The 20,136-nt window shown below is 37.5% G+C and overlaps 1 protein-coding gene across 3 annotated transcripts in view; it reads left to right on the top strand.

Moving 5' to 3' along the window:
* BBS7 (Bardet-Biedl syndrome 7) overlaps positions 1-20,136 on the top strand; it is a 45,161-nt gene continuing 25,025 nt past the window's right edge. For 2 of the 3 annotated variants that reach the window (XM_032776025.2, XM_032776027.2), the window contains exons 1-11: positions 1-172; positions 1,450-1,515; positions 2,276-2,338; positions 3,272-3,447; positions 6,983-7,169; positions 8,487-8,559; positions 10,659-10,775; positions 11,966-12,096; positions 13,844-13,928; positions 16,372-16,474; positions 18,850-19,042. In XM_032776025.2, the coding sequence (XP_032631916.1) occupies positions 137-172; positions 1,450-1,515; positions 2,276-2,338; positions 3,272-3,447; positions 6,983-7,169; positions 8,487-8,559; positions 10,659-10,775; positions 11,966-12,096; positions 13,844-13,928; positions 16,372-16,474; positions 18,850-19,042 (1,230 nt within the window). In that variant the 5' untranslated portion in view covers positions 1-136. Of the gene's footprint in view, positions 173-1,447; positions 1,516-2,275; positions 2,339-3,271; positions 3,448-6,982; positions 7,170-8,486; positions 8,560-10,658; positions 10,776-11,965; positions 12,097-13,843; positions 13,929-16,371; positions 16,475-18,849; positions 19,043-20,136 lie in introns of those variants that run through there. The other variant, XM_032776026.2, reaches the window with a different exon arrangement.

Raw genomic sequence — 20,136 nt, 5'->3', positions numbered from 1 at the left:
TAAGGAGCTGTCTCCGGGGTAAGGCAGTGTTGGAGCGGGCCGCCGGGTGGGATAGAGAGGCTGGGACCGTGGCCCCTCCGCCCGCTGGGGTCAGTCCCTAGACCGTGCGGCTGGAGTCGCCCCCGAGCCTGGGGCCATGGAGCTGCAGCTGGTCCGCGTGGATTATTTGCAGGTGAGGCTGCGGCCGCGCCGCGCGGGGCTCCCGAGTGATGGGGCACGGCTGGCGGCGGGTCTGTAAACAGAGACTGTCTGGGAAAGGCTCCTATGCCGCCAAGCCCCGCTCCTGCCCTGCGCTCTCAGGAGTCCTGCCTGGTTATCACACTATGTAACGTCTGCGGGGGAGTTCCCGCATGTTTCTTTGCTGTATTTCGCTATCCGAGACATCACAGGTTTTACTACATCTAGCAACACCTCTGCCAGGCGGGGATTGCCCCACTTTACACATGGGGAAACTGAGGCACAGAGCGGTTCTGTGACTTGCCCAGGGTCTCCCAAGAAATCTGTGGCACAGCAGGGTAGTGAGTCTGGCTCTCCTAAATCTTAGGCTAATGCCCTGAGTGCTGGACCATCCTTTCTTCCTTTCTCTCTCTCTTTCCTTCTTCCTGCCTGAGCTTCTGGTAGGCTAATCTACTGGGTTGCATGTTGGGATATGTTTATTTTATAACAGAAAACTATTTGCATTAGATTTAAAAGCAAAATATATTAGTGTTAAGTGTTATGAAACTTTCATTCCCCCTTCAAAAAAAAACAACCCTAAATTTGGGGCCTAAAACAAGTTAATAATGCACCTTTAAAAATATCAAGTATACCACAGTGTTTCACTTTATGGACATGAAAAGTCCTACTGAGTCAGTGGGACAACATACCTTTGTAAAGCTAAGCATCTGCTTAAATCTGTGCAGTCTCAGGGCCTAATACTATAATCATAAATAGTGTTTCTATACATTTATCTATATAATTACATGATCTGTAGTTGTGGGACTCTGCAGTGTGGGAGTCAGTAATGTGTGGGATAACGAGCATCAGAAATATTAATCAATATTAATAATTGGATCTATTGTTAAATATTACAGTCTTTGAAATATTACACCTGTTAAGCATGTTACTTTATTTTGTCTGTCTGCCTCAAGTAACTATCCAGGAAAAAAGTGGTGGTCACATCTCTGAAACCAGTACTCCAACTAGAGGAATTAGCAGACATTTCAGCAAGTACAAAGCAGTACAAGTCTCAAATGGATAGACTTTTCAATTCATCTTTTTATATGAGAGTTGTGGCATATTATTTTGGCTATCCAAACAATGCTCAATTACTGTTCTTCTTGCTTTGTGGATAGAGGCATTGAATAGCATGAACGCTAATGCATGAAATTTAAAATAGAGGAGTGGGACTTAAAGGTTTTGAAATGTAAGAGTTGAGATATTCAGTAACGAGTTGATGTTTTCAAATAGGTGGGAGTGACATCTCAGAAGACCATGAAGCTTCTTCCTGCATCAAGACGTAGGGCAACACAGAAGGTAGCTTTTGTTGACAGTGAGATACTTGTTCTGTTAAAAATTGATATTATTATTCCCCTGGAACAATAATGGTGCAAATAATCTTTTGATTCTTTCTATCTGGGACAGTATAGGCAAAGCTTCCCAAGTAATTCTGATTCAAGACCTGCTGACAATGCATGGACATTCTTAGGCTTTAGTATTAGTTATATATTTCTCCTCCCTTGTTCTTTTTTGCAAAGAACATTTGTTGAAAACGGCAGTTTTTTGTTTTTGTTTTTTTTCTTTCTAAACAGATCTTTTCTGGTGAATTCATGGTTGTGATTTCTCTGTGGGAGGAAAGTATCAGAATAGATGAACTTTTAAGAAACAATTGTATGCTTTTCATTTCTGGTAATAAGTAAAGGATGAGCAATATAAAATATAGAAAAACAGTTTTATCAAAATAATACTATTTTTTTCAAAGATTCCATTATGTGACAGATATTCTTTAAAACAACAAATACGAAAGGGTTGACAGTTAAATTATTTCAGAGGAATAATTTAGATTTTAAGCTCTATGACTAAAGGACTTTCTGTCTTTATATCTATAAAGTGTTGTGTGCTTGTATGATATAGTATGATCATTAAATATGCAGTAGTTGGTAATGCTTACTTTCCATATTGCAGTTGCACATGACTAATATAAGGAAAGTTCTTCCTTTTTAAGATGGAAGCTTATAGGAATATCTGTATCTTTATAGGAATAATTCTGATATAATTATGCATTACATTTTTGCAGATTGTCATTGGAGATCATGGTGGTGTTGTTACATGTTTTGGCATCAAAAAGGGGGAAGCTATGGTAAGGTCAGATATTTATGTAATTGTTTTATAGTTCTTGGTGTACAGTTTTTCATTTGTCCCCAATATTGTACATAATGAATATTAAAAAGCTGTTTGTGTTAATGAAAGGAACAAGATGGCTCTGGAAATTGGCAAAAGGTTACTGAGCCCCTTGATTCTAGATCAATGGTTAGCTTCCAAACTATGTCAGTAATGACTTTTTTTAAATAGTTAACATCTGATATATAAGTGACTTTGTGAACTAATTGCTCTGTAGGAGCTAAAGTTGTGGATAGCAGGACAACTTACAAAAACAACTTTCAAAGCTTGTATCTTGGTAGTGTGTCTGATAAGTTAATTTTACATATCCATAAAATCGTTTCTTCATTACTAGAGATAATTTTTCTGGAATCAGAATGCAGCATGTATGTGGGGCACTATGCAGAAGCTTGCACTACAGCTCTCTTTACTGTGCTTCAATAAACAGCACTGGAATCTTAAGTATTTTATCTATTAGCTTTGAGAGCACTGAGTTGATTTATAAAATGCCTAATTTCTTCACTGATACTGAGGAACAACATATAATAAGTATTAGGGTGTAGCCATGTTAGTCTGTATCCACAAAAACAACAAGGAGTCTGGTGGCACCTTAAAGACTAGCAGATTTATTTGGGCATTAGCTTTCGTGGGTAAAAAACCTCACTTCTTCAGACGCATGGAGTGAAAGTTACAGATGCAGCTTACGCCCAAATAAATCTGTTAGTCTTTAAGGGGCCATGGGATTTCTTGTTGTTTTAACGTATAATAAAACCTCATCAGGTATACATGTTCTGTAAAATCACGGCAATTATGTCAAAAGTCCCAATGCAAATTTGGCATCTTCTGTATTTAAAAAAAATGCAAATACAGTATTGAAATAATTAAGTATCACTTTCCGTTTTGACTTTCACAGCCAGTGTTCAAGACACTGCCAGGGCAAAGGATCACAAGGCTGGAGCTGGGAGGAGCTCTTAATACACCACAGGAGAAAATTTTTGTGGCTACAGGATCAGAGGTTAGAGGTTTCACAAAGAGAGGGAAGCAGTTCCTTTCATTTGAAACTAACCTCACTGAAAACATCAAAGCTATGTATGTGCAGTACTTTGTTTTTCAATATTATTTCATGTTAGTAAAACTAGTTTGTTAGTTTTTGGTTCTGTGAAAGAATTTTCTATCACGTTAGTCTAAATTGGTTTTCTGGCAGGCAGCTCAGGAAAGTGGGCATCCAGATTAAGCACATCCCAACTAAGTGCAGTCTACTATTGTGTTCTAATACTTATTTTTGTATCACTTTTTTTAGTTTTCATGTACTCCTAGCACTCGTTTTTGTCCCTTAAAATGAAATTTGAGGGTTTATTTTTCTATACAACCAAGTAGTTGTATTAAGCTTTTCTCTAAAGACAGTATCTGTGCAGGAATTTCACTCTTAAGTCTTTTCTCTCTATCCTGAGAGAAGTAGAACTCCTGTAGAAGTATCAGTAGCAAGTGGGAGAGGGAGCCCCATTACAACTGCTTGTCATTCATTAACTTAACTGCTGCAATTGAAAGCTTCTAGCTAGTTCCTCTTCATCCCAGCACCGGAGTCAGTGCCTATACAAGGAGCTGCATATTAACTTCTGAAGAACCACATGTGGTTCCAGAGGCACAGGTTGGCCACCACTGGACTAGTTGATGTAGACCATGCTGGTGTGCATTAAAAGTTACTTAGTGCACTTGAACATGGTGCTGTTCAAACATTCAGAATTGTGTTCAAGTGCACGGGAGAACTTATAGCTTGTACCAGCAGTGTCCACATAGACCAGTCAGTGAGCTCCAGAAATCACACCCCTATAGGTTTGTTGCTGCACCTTATAGACATGCCTTCAGAGGGTGGATGCTCATCATTTGCAAGTTAGTTCCATTTCTGTATACAGTATCCAACTAACCAAAAACTTTTAACTGTTTGGGTTGATGAGATAGCCTTGACATTATAAACCAATGTACAACATACTTTTTCTAGCTGAAGGCTAAACTGAAATAATATCAAGAAGTTCAGCCTTCTATCCAAACGTGTCAAAACTAGTGCTTCATTCCATGTTCATGTAAATATTAACTTAATTGCCGTGTTTGAATCTTATACCAGCATGAATACAGAGTTCAACAGCAGTGGCTGAAGGTGCTGTGCTGGGAGATATGAATTGATTCTTTGACTCAGCTTTCTTTACTACCCACTCTCCCTAACCCATCCTATACCCTCCAGGATCTTGATCAATCTCACTACACTTTCATTGGTATGGCCTGTGGAATGGAGTACAATTTTTGTTGCTGTAGTAAACATTCTCTTTACAGTCTTATGGCTGATTCTTTTTTTTTTTTAAATGTTAATCAAACACTCCACTTGGGGTGCTAGGTTGACTTGACTACTACACATGACAAATGGCAGAGTGACTAGTTCAGCAAGATATGCACAATAAACACTTGCAGGGACAGTATGCCAATAAAAATTAAAAACCATGTTTTAAAAACATTTTCTCCATACTTTAACATGGAGTGGCCTGTCAGGGAGATGAAACAGGACTTAAAGCAGTCAAAAACATTCTTGAAGTATTCATTCAAGTGTGTGTGTGTGTGTGTATATCTGTATCTATACACACCTGAATAATAATTAAACCTCTTTTTCTTTTGTCATACATGTAGATAGGGCTTTTTAAAAGGTATAAAGTAAAGAAAAGTATTACAGTCAGAATCCTGTAAAATGAACTAGAATCTAGTTTAGATTAATAATTTGGCCACCTCGTTCACTGTAAATCTTCTTCCTCCCTCTCTCCAAAAAGTGTTTAAATGTAATTTAGCCATAAGATCAGAAGGGTACCAACTTTGTAAACTTCTTGTCAAGAGGGAGGTGGCAGCAGAAGGAGTGAGTAGGATGGGAAGTTGAGCTCTGCTTCAACTCCCATTAAATCAGAAGTCTTTCTGTTGATGTGTGTGAGTTGGACTGAGCCTCTTCTGAGAGCCACAAGGTGGCAGTAAGTGAGGAAACAAGTAACTTTAATACTGGTATAATAGACAGTCCTATTATGCAGTGAAACAAATGGAGCTCAGCATTGAATTGACACATTTATTAATGTAGACACAATTTTTGAAATGGGCCCCCAAAAAACAGATCTGTATGCTTTTCTTTTTTATATTTGGGTCTGAATTAATATTAAGTATAACTTTTTAAATAGCTCTTATAAGTAAACTAGGAACATAAATATTAAAATGTACTTATCCTTATTCTCAAAGCTTCATTCAGTACAAAATATTTGGAACTTTTTGACTCAGCTTAAGATAAATCATATTGAACTACATTTAATCATTTCATTGCTACTTACGTGGTAGGTGAGGCAAAACATCATTCCAAAAGTGACCTAATTGTTTGGCCAAAAATGTTAATTTTCTGTGGTGATTGAAGATAACCAGAATGTAACATTGCAATCCATCATATGTGATGAGACTCCTGATACTTAGGGTGTCACAGAATGCTGCATTGTGGAATGCTTTTGGTGAACCAATAAATTAACATATTGAGGGGGGAGCAGTGTAACTTTACATAGGAGTTGTTTACACTATGGATTTTAGCTTTTTGATCAATGTAGTTATAATGGTACAAACCCCAGTGTACACACAATACATGGTAGTAAACTATCCATTCTAGAAGTTTTCACTATTATAACTATGTCAGTATGGCTTCACTGGTGGCTAAAACCTCTATAAACAAGGGATTAATGCCTCAGTCATTCTTAAATATAGAATTTAGGCTCCTAAAGTAACTTGGGCACATTAGAAAATTTACCCAAGGCCTTAGTGAAAACTTAGTTGTGTACAGAATGCCACCCTTATGTTTCACCATTCTACTTATGGTGAGTCATTTTAACTCAGAATCTGTATTCACTCAATTGTTGTTTTTGCTTTATAGTTGATCTTCAATGTTTGTTTAGTTTTCTGGAGTGTTTCTCCAAAGTCCAAAAGGGTTACTGCTCCAGCATGTTTAAATTTTCTACTCCCATTCATTCTTTATTTTTATTTTTTATTACTGAGCCCTTTCTCTTGCTCACCTTTCACCAAAATTTAATCTATTTACCAAAAAAATCAAAATCAAAACAATGCCCCCACTCTGCTTATATTGTGCTTCTAAAAATGTATTTTAAAAAGATCTTAATACTTCTCTGGAGAAACACATGGAGATCATTTTTTATGTTCTCTCATCCTATTCTAAAAGGGTCAGGGGGAACTCTGCCTGAATATGCTTTAATCAAGAGGGCATTTCTTTTCTTTTCAATAATTTTGTTTCTCTTTAAATTTATATTACGAAGAGTATTAGTAAGATCTCTTTAGCATTTGTTGTCTGTAGACCCTTATGCAGAGATGAAAATAAACTAGGCGAAAAAAATAAAGGAATGTAAACTATATGATTTTATATTTTGTAGAAAATAACGAGTTTAATTTATTTAACCAGATTAATTGCTTATTTTGCTCAGTAAGGCCCTGAATGAACAAACAGTTATACATGTGTGTAACTTGATCCACATGTATATTGGAGCCTAAAAGAATATCACTATAACTTTAAATGCTGACAAAATTAAATACTTTTTCTTTTTCTCAGGCATATATCGGGAGCAGATCTCTTTCTTTGTGCAAGCTATATCTATAACCATTACTGTGACTGCAAGGACCAGCACTACTACCTGTCAGGAGATAAAATCAATGATATCCTCTGTCTTCCAGTAGAGAAACTGTCTTGCATTAGACCAATATTGGCATGTCAGGATAGAGTCCTTAGAGTTTTACAGGTTAAAAATCTTTGCTTTGTTGTCACTTCCTTTACTGGTACCATAGAACCTCACTAATTCACACTAATGACTAAAAGATCCACTCCGTGCATCTGAAGAAGTGGGTTTTTTTTACTCACGAAAGCTTATGCTCAGATAAATCTGTTAGTCTTTAAGGTGCCACTGGACTCCTTGTTGTTACTGTGAATTAGTGAATTTTGTGAAATGTTAAGTAAGCAAACAAACACGATTTTAAAATATCAAATCTAACACATCATGAAGTATGCTTTGTGTATTGGCTATAAATAGTCTATAGCATATTTTATAATATAGTAGTTACTGCCCTTAAATCTGCCGAGAAGTGAGATGAGTGCTGTTTTTTTAAGAATTAACGTTTGTAGGCTAGTGAGGTAAGAATTAGTGAAATTCTGCTTAAAGGTGTGTGTGGGTGTGCACTTGCTTAGACCTTGATCCTGCATTTTACTCACATGTATCATTAACTTAAGCTATAGTTCCTTATAGTTTAAGTGAGTAATCCCATTGATTTCAATGGCACTACTCATATGAGTGAAATTTAAACACACGTGTTTGTAGGATGGGAGCTTAAATCTGTCTCTCATAATATATACATTTTCAATTTGAATAAATCACTTGATCAGATCAAGTTTTATTAACTCTATAAATCATAAAAATAATTATGTGAAAGATCATTACATGTATATCAGACATGCCAACCAGTGGGAAAAAACACAGAAATTGGGCTTGTTTTTGGCTTAATTGGTTTGTGAGTTGCTTGTTGGCTAGCTTGTGACTTGTTGCTTCTTTTTTTCTGTTTGGCTTCAGCAAGCAGGAGGAAAGGGAGGGAAAGAGTCAGGGGTGCACAGCGGGCCCACCACAATCCCAGGCTGCACGCTGGGGGGATCTAGTCGCATAGAATATTCGGATTCTTAAGGATTGGCTTGTTTTCGCCTTGTTTTGAAATGGGATTAGCTTGATTTTTGGCTTATTATGAAAGTCGGGGTGCTTATTTACCACGTAAAAGTTGGCAGCTGTGTTGGTACATGAATTTTCGGGTTATGTTGCCACAAAAACTTGAGTTTAAAAATACTAGAAATACATTTTAAACATCTTTTAATAAAAAGCCAGTCTTGTACTCCATTTATACACTTCACTGTTCTGTAGTTTTGAAAGATTACTAACACAGGCATAGTGTGTGGGTAACTAAAGTTTATCCATATGTGTAACACAGAATGCACATACTTATGCAATTTTAAGTGATTTTTTTTTTAAATGGGTTTTTTGGATCATTTTAAAAACTCTTTTCTTCTTCATCTGTAGGGGTCTGATTTGCTATACGAAGTGGAAGTTTCTGGACCGCCTACTGTTCTTGCTTTAAACAATGGAAATGGTGGTAATTAGATTTTAAATATACCAGTATTTCATTGAAATGTATTTTAAATAAAAGTAGCAAAATCTGGATGTCTTATTTACAAATATTGTGGAACCTTGGTTAACATTGTCTAGAAGCTGGTGTTAAAAATGTAGAAAGGGTCACAGCTCTGACCATGCAGTTTTTTCTTATAATAGTTTACATATAACATTTGGTAGCTTTGATAGAATTGTGACTGATAAACTTATGTCAGAAAATTTCTAATTAGCTCATTGTCAATTATAGAATTGCTCTGGTTAAGAGACAAAACAAGATTCCTGTTAGTCTTCTGTTCAAAGTTTCATATGTCCAAAGCTCCATTTTTCATACAGAGACATAATTAGCACCAGTGTTATTAAATGCAGCCTTTGTCCCCTTCAGGCAGGCGTAAGAGGCTAAAGCCCGGCCTACACCAGTTTAGCTCAGTTTAGCTACATCTTTCGCAGGTATGAGAGATGGCTATACTGGCCTAACCCCTGGTGTAAACTAGCACTGGGGGTTGATAGAAGAATTATTCTGTCAACCTAGCTACTGTCTCTTAGGCATAGGGAATTCATCTCCTCATGGGAGAAGCCCTCCTGTCACCATAGGTAGTGCTACGGTGGTGCAGCTGTGGTGCTGCAGTGTTTTAAGCATACACAAGCACTAAAAGGCATGAAGTGGAACCTCGGGGAATATCATAGCTTCCCATCCAGACATGGTGCGAGAGGCCTTCAGCGATTTGGGCATGGGGGTTGTTCAGAAGGGGAAGGACTTGAAATTTTCTCCCACATACCTTTTTCTGTCTCTGGCCCTGATCCTGTTTTGTTCTAAGACTCTTTACACCACTCTGGCAGTGTAAACGGGCCACAAAGGGAGTGCAGATTACATTTACAGTCCCTTTAAGTTTCTTTTAAACTTCCACTGATATGAAAAGTAACATTACTATAAATGAAAAACAGGGCCTTTGCCTCTCTTTTTTTTGTGGTGTGGGAATTCTTTTCGTGGACGTTGATCTTTCACTGTGCCATGGATTTCTTTAAACTTATCTTCAGAAGCTGTGATTTGGTGAATGAGAAGGTTGAGCAGAGCTGTCATGATCTAGGTGTGTGGGGAGAGATCTAATTTAGGTTTGGCCTGAACTTAAAAATCACACCCCTGACCAACATAGTTATTCCAGCCTAACCCCAAGGGTAGATGCAGTTATGTCAACAGAAGAGTGCTTATGTCAATGTAGCTAACATTGTTCAGGGATGTGGTGTTCTACACTAGTGAAAAAACTCCTTTTGGCGGTGTAGGCTGCATCTATGCTATGGGGTTATCCCAGCATACCTATGCTGACATAGTCTCTGTAGGGTAGACACAGCCTTAAAAGTTTAAAATTGTTTAGCCAGCCCTTTTGCGATCTTCTGTCACCTGAATTTAGCACCATAGGTCAAAAAACTTAACGAATGGCTCTAATCCGGCTCCTAATCCATTTTCTTTCAGTGAGGCCATTTGAAAGTAGCACTGTGATGGCAGCAGCTGGTTTGAGAGGGAAGAATAAGTTTCCCTTTTAAATCCCACTTAGCAGAAGCTGGATTCTATAGCTCTTATCCAGGGAGGTGAATGAGTGAGGCAGTTTTGTTTAGTTTTGTCTTTTTGAAGACCTCTCCATAAACCATCTAATGGGGGTGGGGGAAGCGGAATGGGAGGGAAGTACTGTCTTGCTAGTCTTTTCAGAAGCTGGGAAAAATATCCTTACTTTAATGTATTCAATATTTGTATCATTGATGTCCTGCTCCTTTTAAATTAACAGCTATTGAGTTGAGTGAGAGATGCACGCATGTAAGAACAGGAATGAACAAATTATTAAAATATCCATAGTTCTCAAGGTGTTTGAGTGTCCATCTCCTGAAGTACTAGCCTTGTTTCTACCACTGTGTTTTGAAAAAGTCTGGTAACGCTGTTGCGGAACATGAATTTGAATATTTTGTGATTCACACATTACATTCTGAAGGAAAAGGTTAAAGAAAAGACTTAAGTCCTTAAAATATTTGAATAGTTTAAAACATAATAAATAGATGTAAAAAATAGAACCAATATAGTACCTATATGCTTAGGTGATTCTGGAGAAGAACTTCTGTTTGGAACATCTGATGGGAAAGTTGGTCTCATTCAGGTTTCAAGTGCATCTCCAGTACATAAGTGGGAAGTCAGAAATGAGAAGAAGAGAGGAGGTATGTATCTTGGTAATATTTCCAGATCACTAGCATTCCATTATGCAGCAGGCCATATGAAATAAAGTTATTAGTAAATTTTATTATACTTATGGGCATTTTTTTGTGTTGTAGTAAATTTTTTGAAGATACGTCACAGTTTTGCCTGTATATTACAGTAACTTGAGTACTCTGTTTCCTTGCTCCTGATCTCTTGCTGAAGAAGTTTAATGTTTTGAACTAACTGAGGAAGTTTTTTATCTTGTTTTTTTTTTCTCTTATTCTTCATGCAGGTTATTTCCGGTTCTTATTTAGTATGCTTTTGTTTACTATTTTAAGGTGACCTTTTAAAAAATAAACTCCTTTAAATTATTTTATATATATAATTTGACTGTGTGCTGTAGTGGTGGTTGTACTTATAAATCCAAACATGAAAATCATATTTTTCCAAACCTGTAGCATTTTGAATTCTTCCCACAGCACAGGTTATCACTAGCCCTGTGTAATATTGTTTTTAGTCACTTTGTACCAGCTTTCAGTCTGAGGATTGGCCAAGGCTCTTTTTTACGCTCTGCTATTCTCTAATTGGCCAAAAAATATTGCTTTTATTTCCAGGACATTGATTCCCTTTTATGTTTAGTATGCTGGCTCTGCAGCAATCTCAGGTGGTGTTCCTCTGAAAAGGGAAGGACCATGAATAGAATCCAGTTATCTCATATGCCTGTAGAGCATGCTGCTATGTTCATTCTTTTGTCACTCAAAAATATTTTTAGTAAACTTCTTAGTATGATGTCATTTTTCAAATATGAGTAGTTATTTTGATTTTGGGTGACTGAGAGATGTTTTAAAGGGGCCTGAATCTTAGATTTGGTTTTGGGTTCTTTACAATTGATTTCTGTTGAGTCTCTTTATTTCTGTGCTTTGCACTGGAATATAGTTCTGTTTTTTAACCTACTTAGTCCAGTACATTGTTTCTGATAACAAAGGGATGAAGTCACTCATTTTACTCAGAAGCTAGAAATGGCTTTAATAAAACCTTACAAACTTACCAAGAATGCTCTGTCAATTTGTTTTTTTAAGACTACTAATATATACTAATGCACTATAATACCTTTTTTATGGGCTACTTTGCAGATCATTCATTGAGAGACAAAAGATGAAATGTGCAGTGAGTTTGTTGTTCATAAGAGGTTTTTTTAATATATTTATAGGTATCTTATGTATTGATAACTTTGATATTCTGGGTGATGGAGTTAAAGAATTACTTGTTGGCCGAGATGATGGAATGTTAGAAATCTATAACTTCGACAGCACAAATGAGCCTGTCCTTCGGTATGATCATGTAAGCTCATCACAAGAAATGCACTCTTCACAGGGCATATTTTAAACTTAATTGTTTTAAATTAGAAAATAAATGAATTATAATTGTTTAATTTCTTAATTTTTATTTGTAACTATATTTAGGGCCCTACCAAATTCACAGCCTACCAAAAAGACATCACGGACTGTGAAATCTGATCTCCCTGTGAAATCTGGCACCCATCTGGGGGCTCCTACCCTTTGCAGATCTCTAGTTGCTAGTCCCAGCTGGAGATGGGGAGGGAAGAGATTTTCTCTTGCACTGAAGGGGCCAGTCCTGGGATGGGTTAGACATACATCCGGGATCTGCCCGAGCTGAAGGAAGCTCTGTGGCTCTGGCTGTCAGCCCTGGGCTGCAGGAAGCTCCACGGCTCCACTTGGGTGGGAGACTGCTGGGAAAACTGAAATATGGTAACCCACTCCTCCATACCTTTCGACCCTCACTTCTGTGCTGCTGCTGATGGTCGTGCTGGCTTTAGAGCTGGCTGCCCAGCTCTCTGACTGTCCAGCTCCGAAGGCTGCATCCATGCCAACAGCAGGGCAGAAGTTTGGGTAGCAATCCCACAGTCCCCCTACAATGGCTTTATGACTTCTCTCACCCTGACCGCCTGTTGGGTCAGGCCCCTTACCATTACACCACCCTGCAATTTCAGATGTAAACATCTGAAAATGTGCCATTGACTAATTTTAAAACCCTGTGGCCGTGAAATTGACCAAAATGGACTGTGAATTTGGTAGGGCTCTAACTATATTGTTACACAGCTAAATCAATGGTATGCTATAGATATGTATTTGCACTGTCTTCCTTGCCCTTTGGTCATTATTCAGCATTTTATATAAATTTATTTATGTAAACGGTCTGCAGCCGTTCTATCTGTACGATATAGCTATATTCTTATGTGCTGTCAAAGAGTGTTTAAAAGGTGGTTTGTTCAGTGCTGTACTTCATTTTATTTTTAGGCACACTGCATAATAGCAATTACAGAAATGGCCAAGGGCTTACCAAAACTGTTTTGAATTCAAGAATGTGATTTGTATTTTAAAATTTTATGCTTCCATGTAATGGTAGAAACCCCAACACAAAAGGAATAGGCTAATATGTGAGAACCAGAAAGTGAAACAGGCCAGTCAATTTGAATGAAATGCTAAAATTAAACAGCACAAATGGTAAAAATACATTTTGAAAGTTCTCTCTCTTTTTTTTTATAATTTAAGATGGTGTTACTAAGTCAGGTTAGTAAAACAATCTAAACAAAACAACAACCAAACAAAAACCACCCCCAGAACTTTAAAATATATTGATTTTTTTTTCCCTCTTAAATAAACAAGTGACTCTTTAAAGTCTATACTTTCTGGTATAGCTGTATTTATTACTAATTGCTTAAAATAGTGGATTTAATTCACAGTCATCTTCTTTCCTTCCAGCACATTCTGGTAATTACTGTTTGAAAATTAGACTGTGCATCAAGGTTTTACTTTATAACCCAGTTCCTAATATATCTTTCAAGGTACATAAACAGTAGAACCAAAAATATACGTACTGAAACACAATAACAGGTAATTAAGTATTTCTTATACTTTTGAGGTGTTGTGCATCTGAATAGATTTTCTGCACTACAATTAAAGAAGGGGAAGTGGGTTTTTTTTTTTTTTTTGTTCTTTAAACAGTGCTCATATAAAATGAATAAAGTAATGTATCTCCTGAATGCTCGTCTGTTTTTATTTTTTAGGCCTTGTCAGAGAGCATCACATCTATCCAGGGTGGCTGTGTAGGAAAGGATGGGTATGATGAAATCTTAGCATCCACATATTCAGGTAAATTGTCTATTAAATACTTGAAAGAATTTTGGCTATTGGTATTATAATGGTTGAGCAAACTGTGCTGTTAATGGAGTTGGAATTTTATTAATACAGTGTAATTTGTTCTGGTTACAAAAGAGTAGTATTCTGGCACAGAATTCTCTACTTTTAAAATACTTCTAAGTATGGGAAACATTTTATTGTATATACACCTCTACCTTGATACAACGCTGTCCTCAGGAGCCAAAAAATCTTACCGCGTTATGGGTGCAACCACGTTATATCGAACTTGCTTTGATCTGCCAGGTTGTGTTATATTGGGGTAGCAGTGTGTGTTAAATTGCATTAAAACCCTGTGATTTTTCACTTTATATCTCACTATAGTATACCACAGCAATTAGTTATTGTCAGGTATAGGCAGCTGTATAACAGTGATGAGTACGTTAGAGATGTTTAGATTTTATACATGATGGGATTGTTTACAGTTTCATAATGTTGTAATTGTGAATATCTTTTTTTGGTTCGTTGTCTTTTCTGTGTCCCTCTTAGTCATGAATATGCATCTTGCTAGGTGTCTCAACAGCTTTGTTTAGCTTCTTTTGCCTTTTCATTAGTGCTGAACTTTTGGAGCTGTCAAAGCAGCCACTTTTGAGAAATTAGAAAACAAGATTACCCTTCGTAAGGAGGCTTATGTAGACTTGAAGTCTTCAGTAGACCCTCAGTAGCACTGGTCTGTCCGTGAGGGACATCTAGTAAGAAAAGTGTTGTATGTGTTTTGCTCGATAGTTTAAAACAGTAAAAGCTCACTTTTTTAAAATTACTGTTGGGTTTCAAACCTGATTTGCTGAAATCCAAGTTTTAATTGTGTTAATCTTTATAGTAGGTTTTAGACTGAATCAATGGCAAATGTTTACTTTGTTTGTACAGTGCAGTCCGCAGAAGGCTAATGGGCTGTGGGGCAGATTCTCATCTGATGTAAGTTGTTAGCTTCATTGCCTTAGTAGTTATGAGCTATTACAATTTATACCAGCTAAGGATCTGCATACGATTTCTCACTGTCTGGATAAGGTTACTGTAAAGATCACAGAAGCTATAAGAGGATTTTCTGAGCAAGGTAAAGGAAGGAAAATATCTAGCTGTGGGCTTCCTAAGGAAAACTGTAGTAGGAATGCAAAGTACATTAGACTCATAGACTTTAAGGTCAGAAGGGACCATTATGATCATCTAGTCTGACCTCCTGCACAGTGCAGGTTTGGTGGATCACAAAAATAATGTTTAGAGCAGCAAATGATAGATTTGAATTTGGCACTGTAGCATTTTTTTATTTTATGTATTTTCTGCTTTTTTATGCATAGTCCTTGACTGAGGCTTTTTGTTGTTTGAAAAATGGCTGAGAGGTTTGAGACGCTCATTAATAACAACCTTTTGCTATGTTGCTCCTAAGGCCTTGTCTACACTAAAGAGAGGTTGATCTAAGCTATGCAATTTGAGTTACGTGAACAGCGTAATGCAAATTGACATAGCTTAGATCTATTTACTGGGGGATCCACACTATGCAATGTTGACTGGAGACACTCTCCCGTCGACTCCCCTGACTCTTCTCAATCAGGTGGAGTACAGGAGTTGATGGGAGAGTGATCGGCAGTCGATTTAGAGGGTCTTCACTAGACCCACTAAATCGACCGCCAGTGCATCGATCGCTGCAGCGTCGATCCTTCGATAAGTGTAGACAAGCCCTAAGTATCTGTTGCCGGTATGGGGAGTATCAACAATTCACAGTAGGGAAAGTATTCCCAGGGGAAATTTTGCTCATAAGCAGCATTTGCAATTACAAGGTGTTGCTGCAAACAAGCGTCTACTGTACTGGATGTGTACATTAGTTTTCATGGTATATTTTGTAACAATACTGTGTCACTATTCCCCCTTTAAAGGGGCTGAAATCATTGAAAAGGTCTAGAAACCATTCAAATCCACATAAACATAGTTGTGGTGTCAAGACAAAGCCAAATCAAGTGCCATGGTGAAATGAAGCAAAACACTACTGATTTAAAAGAGATATAGAAACAGATGTATATGTTCCTATGCTGAGCCACCTACTTGGTCCATTATACAACACTTTACTGCGTTTTTATCCTTAAAAACAAACTATCTGTGGTGTCATAGGAACCTCTGTTAGAGGATCAACATTAAGTAATACAACAATTAATTAGCACATTATTAGCACTTTTCATCAGATCTCAAAATTGCTCAACTCTGAAAATCCGTGCCCAACCCCACTGTTCTGAATCGGTATCAAAACTGGGAATAGAGCCCACACCTTGACTGCCTGTCTTCTGGACAACTCTGCCTCTTACGTTCTACAGTGTTAAGGCGGTGTGGCTCAGTTAGGACTTTTCAAATGCTTTCTTGTTTGTACTTTATAAGGAATATTTCATAGTTCTTTGTATGTTTCTTTCAGGATGGGTGACAGGACTGACTACAGAGCCTGTCCATAGGGAAGGCGGATCTGGTGAAGAACTAAAGATAAGCCAAGAGATGCAGAACAAGATTTCATCCTTAAGGTAGCTTAAATAAAGGAAAATTGTAAAGAAGGCTAAGTCTAAAATGTGACCTATGTTTAAAACTGTGGTGATCTGGGGGAATAATCCCCTGGAAATGAAAGTAATGCTATCAGCTTGTGATGCATACTTTTGTGCTACCTCTGGAACTACCAAAACGGCTAGAAATTTGTAAAGGTGAAAATATGTATGGTATTTACAGTGTGTTTATTTTTTGCATATGGCATAACATATAGAGAGAGAGACAGTGGATGAGATAATATCTTTTTTTGGACTGACTTCTGTTGCTGAGAGAGACAAGCTTTAGAGCAGGGGTTCTCAAACTGGGGGTCGGGACACCTCAGGAGGTCGTGAGGTTATTACATGGGGAGGGGGTTGTGAGCCGTCAGCTTCTACCCCAAACCGTGCTTTGCCTCCAACATTTAGAATGGTGTTAAATATATTTAAAAGTATTTTTAATTAATTAGGGGGGTCGCACTCAGAGGCTTGCTATGTGAAAGGGGTCGCCAGTACAAAAGTTTGAAAACCACTGCTTTAGAACTACAGAGAGTTCTTCTTCCGGTCTGGGCTAGGTACTGAGAGTGTCACAGCTAAATACAAGATGGAATAGGTAGTTTAGCACCTATTCTAAGGGACTGTTCAAGGTGAAGTGGCCTGTTGCTCTGGCGTTTTAGGATAAAAAGGAGGGTTAGTGGGTTACAGATTGTTGTAATAAACCATAAATCCAGTGTTTTCCTTAAAGCCATGATTCTTAGTGTCTAGCAAAGTTATGAATTTAAGTGCCCAGGCTCATCTTTTGAAAGTATTGTGCAAGTTTCCTTTGAGGATGAGGCTGATAGGTCAAATAGGAATGATCGCCTTGTGTTTTGTCTTTTATTGTTTTCTTGTATGTGAGCTCATTCAAGAGAATAGTAATTGGTTTCATCCACATACTTGTTATGAGGCATTTAGTGCACTGGCTGAGGTACACCACATGTTGTTATATGCATGTGTAGGACCCAGGGATCTTGAAAGGTGTGTTGATAGAAGGGTGTTGATCATTTTAGCAGTGGAGATATGGCTGCAGGTTTTGCATCAGTTTTTCTGGCAGGGTCTGGTGCCACTTTGAGTTGGTGTGTTCTCGTCTGTGGGGAGCTTGCATCTGATGATGAGGTTGGGGGGTTGTTTGAAGGCCAGAAGAGGGAGTTCTCTTCCCACAACAACACCGCACAGCACATTGTATAGTCAGTTTCACTCTTCGATTTGCTTTCACATTGCCCTACTACACTACCTGGTCGCAATGACAGTTGGTCTTTTTTGCATATTCTGAAAAAATGGTTTGGGCCTGTTTATCTAACTTTGAAACGTGTCACAGCAATGTTATACAGTAGAATCTTGTAACTTTACTTACAATGTTGCCATACATATTTTACCAGGACAGTAATATTCAGCAGATTATGAGTTCTCAAATGATACCTCGCAAGGCATACTTTGTACAACATTTGTCATAGTTTTGTAAAAAGGAAGAACATAGGGATATTGTCTGTCACAACATACCCTTCAATTAATTTAACTATCAGCGTAAGTTAATCACAGCCACCCACCTAAAACAAAAGGGGGTATGAAACTACCCAGAAGTTTTGAACTGACTGGGCAGGGAGCCTTTGAGTCCTTACTTGGATAAGGGGTGTGCGTGTGTGTGTGCATGTGTGTAAGAAGGTAAGAGTAAAAAAGGACAGAGTAAGAAAGCCGAACAGTAGCCTGTAAGCACAGTGCAACCCTGAAGAAATCTAGAGAGAGGTTTGGGTCAGGGGTGCTGGCTGAACAAAGCTTGGGCTTGTAAGCTACAAAATGGCTTCTTTTGATTTTGGTCCCTCCTGCATTCAGAGAAGCAGGATTTTGTACATTCCTTGTAAATAAACAAGAAATCACCAGACTCCACTGTTAAGTTCTGCTCCCAAGTGGGACATCCCTAAGGCCCCAAACTTTGAGCAGCTGCGTAGATCCAAAAGCAGTAACAATATTTCACGTGTTATCAAAGGAGGATACTGAATATTAATATGTAGTGGTCATTGAGATTTCACATCAGGAGTTTATTGTTGGAGGAAATTTTGTCCTCCTTCCTATATCCTCTTGAAATCTCTCTAATCTTAAAAGGAAAAATATATTGTAACGTGCATTTCCTTATTTTGTAATTTAGATGATGTTTGGAAAAAAAATGCTTTGCCATATGATATCTGTGGAAGGGTGGTTGGAGACTATATTCCTTTGTGTCCTATCTGGAAAAAAAATAAGGAAGAGTCACTTTACGGAAACAGTGGATTGAGTTTCTAGGGCAGCTCTGTGAAAAAGTTACCTTCAGGATTTTATTTTTACATCTGACAGTTTTTCTTTCTTAGGAATGAGTTGGAACATTTACAGATAAAGGTATTGCAAGAACGTGAAAAATACCAGCAGTCTTCTCGGTCCAGTACTGCTCTTTCAGCAGTACCTGCATTTAGTGTGAATGACAAGTTTACATTAAATAAGGATGATGCCAGCTACAGTCTTATCTTAGAAGTGCAGACAGCAATAGATAATGTCTTGGTACAGGTAAGTGATGTTTTAAGACTTAGAATCTTAACAAAAATGTCTGACTTTAAAACTAAAAAATGAAGAAAATTGTAACATTTGTTTTTTGATCCAGAACACTGTTAACTGGTTGTTGCTTACTGAATTAATATATTTTTTTTAATTTGACAAGTTCAGTTTTAAAGGGCTACTTTAATGCTAAAAGCCTCTTTCAGTTTGTTTTAATACTGGTTCAGAACCACATTGAAATACAGGTTTTATAAATATCTAAATTATTATAAGACAGAACTGCAGTTTGTATCTTATTGAAAAAAATACTGTTTTGTAAACTTTCCATGTGCTCTTAAAGAACAGCTGGAATTTAAACACTTTTTTAATGTCATGGAAGATCATATTTTTATGCTAAAATAAAACTCAGACATATGGCATACAATTATCAGCAGGCTGATGTGGAACTTCTGGGTTTACTCTTGAGCTTCACTTTTTTTAATAAATGTAGCAAATATATTAAAAAATATTATTCAGAATCTTGAATCTGGTGTTCGTACTGAATTGTGATACGTTGGTGTTCTGTAGGTCACTTTGGTGTCCTAGGTACTGACCAAGTTGAATTAGAACATTATAGGTCACAGTCCTACCATATGATCTGCTTGGGTTGGCCTCCTGGGATTTGGCAGGGTTATAACGGTGCGTCAACCTGGATTAGATCACAGGATGCAATCCTAGTTTGTAAAAGCATGAATTTGAAGTATGACTGTGGTGAGGCTAGACTCCCTTCCAAAAGGAGGGCCAGTTTGTCAAAAGAAAACAAAAACAAGGTTTGTTTGTGTTCTGGTCCTCTCTCTTTTTCTCAGGCACTTGGCAAAAGCAGAATCTTCTGTTGCTCTTGGAATACTCTATGGGTGAAATGCTGGCCTTGTTGAAGTCAGTAGCAAAACTCCTATTAATGTCAGTAGGACTGGGATTTCACCTTATAACTGGTTCTGCTTTTGCTGAGTCTTCAGTGGAAATGATTCCTCTAAATTTAAAAATCTAATTTGTTTTAGAACATTCTTATCAAAATACACCTTTCCTTTTTTTAAAAATCATTACTTGAGGTGAGGTTCACTTGTAGT

This window comes from Chelonoidis abingdonii, chromosome 5, assembly GCF_003597395.2.
Source record: "Chelonoidis abingdonii isolate Lonesome George chromosome 5, CheloAbing_2.0, whole genome shotgun sequence".
Taxonomy (NCBI): Eukaryota; Metazoa; Chordata; order Testudines; family Testudinidae; genus Chelonoidis; species Chelonoidis abingdonii.
The sequence above is the reverse complement of the archived record's forward strand: the minus strand, read 5'-3'. Positions and strand labels throughout refer to the sequence as shown.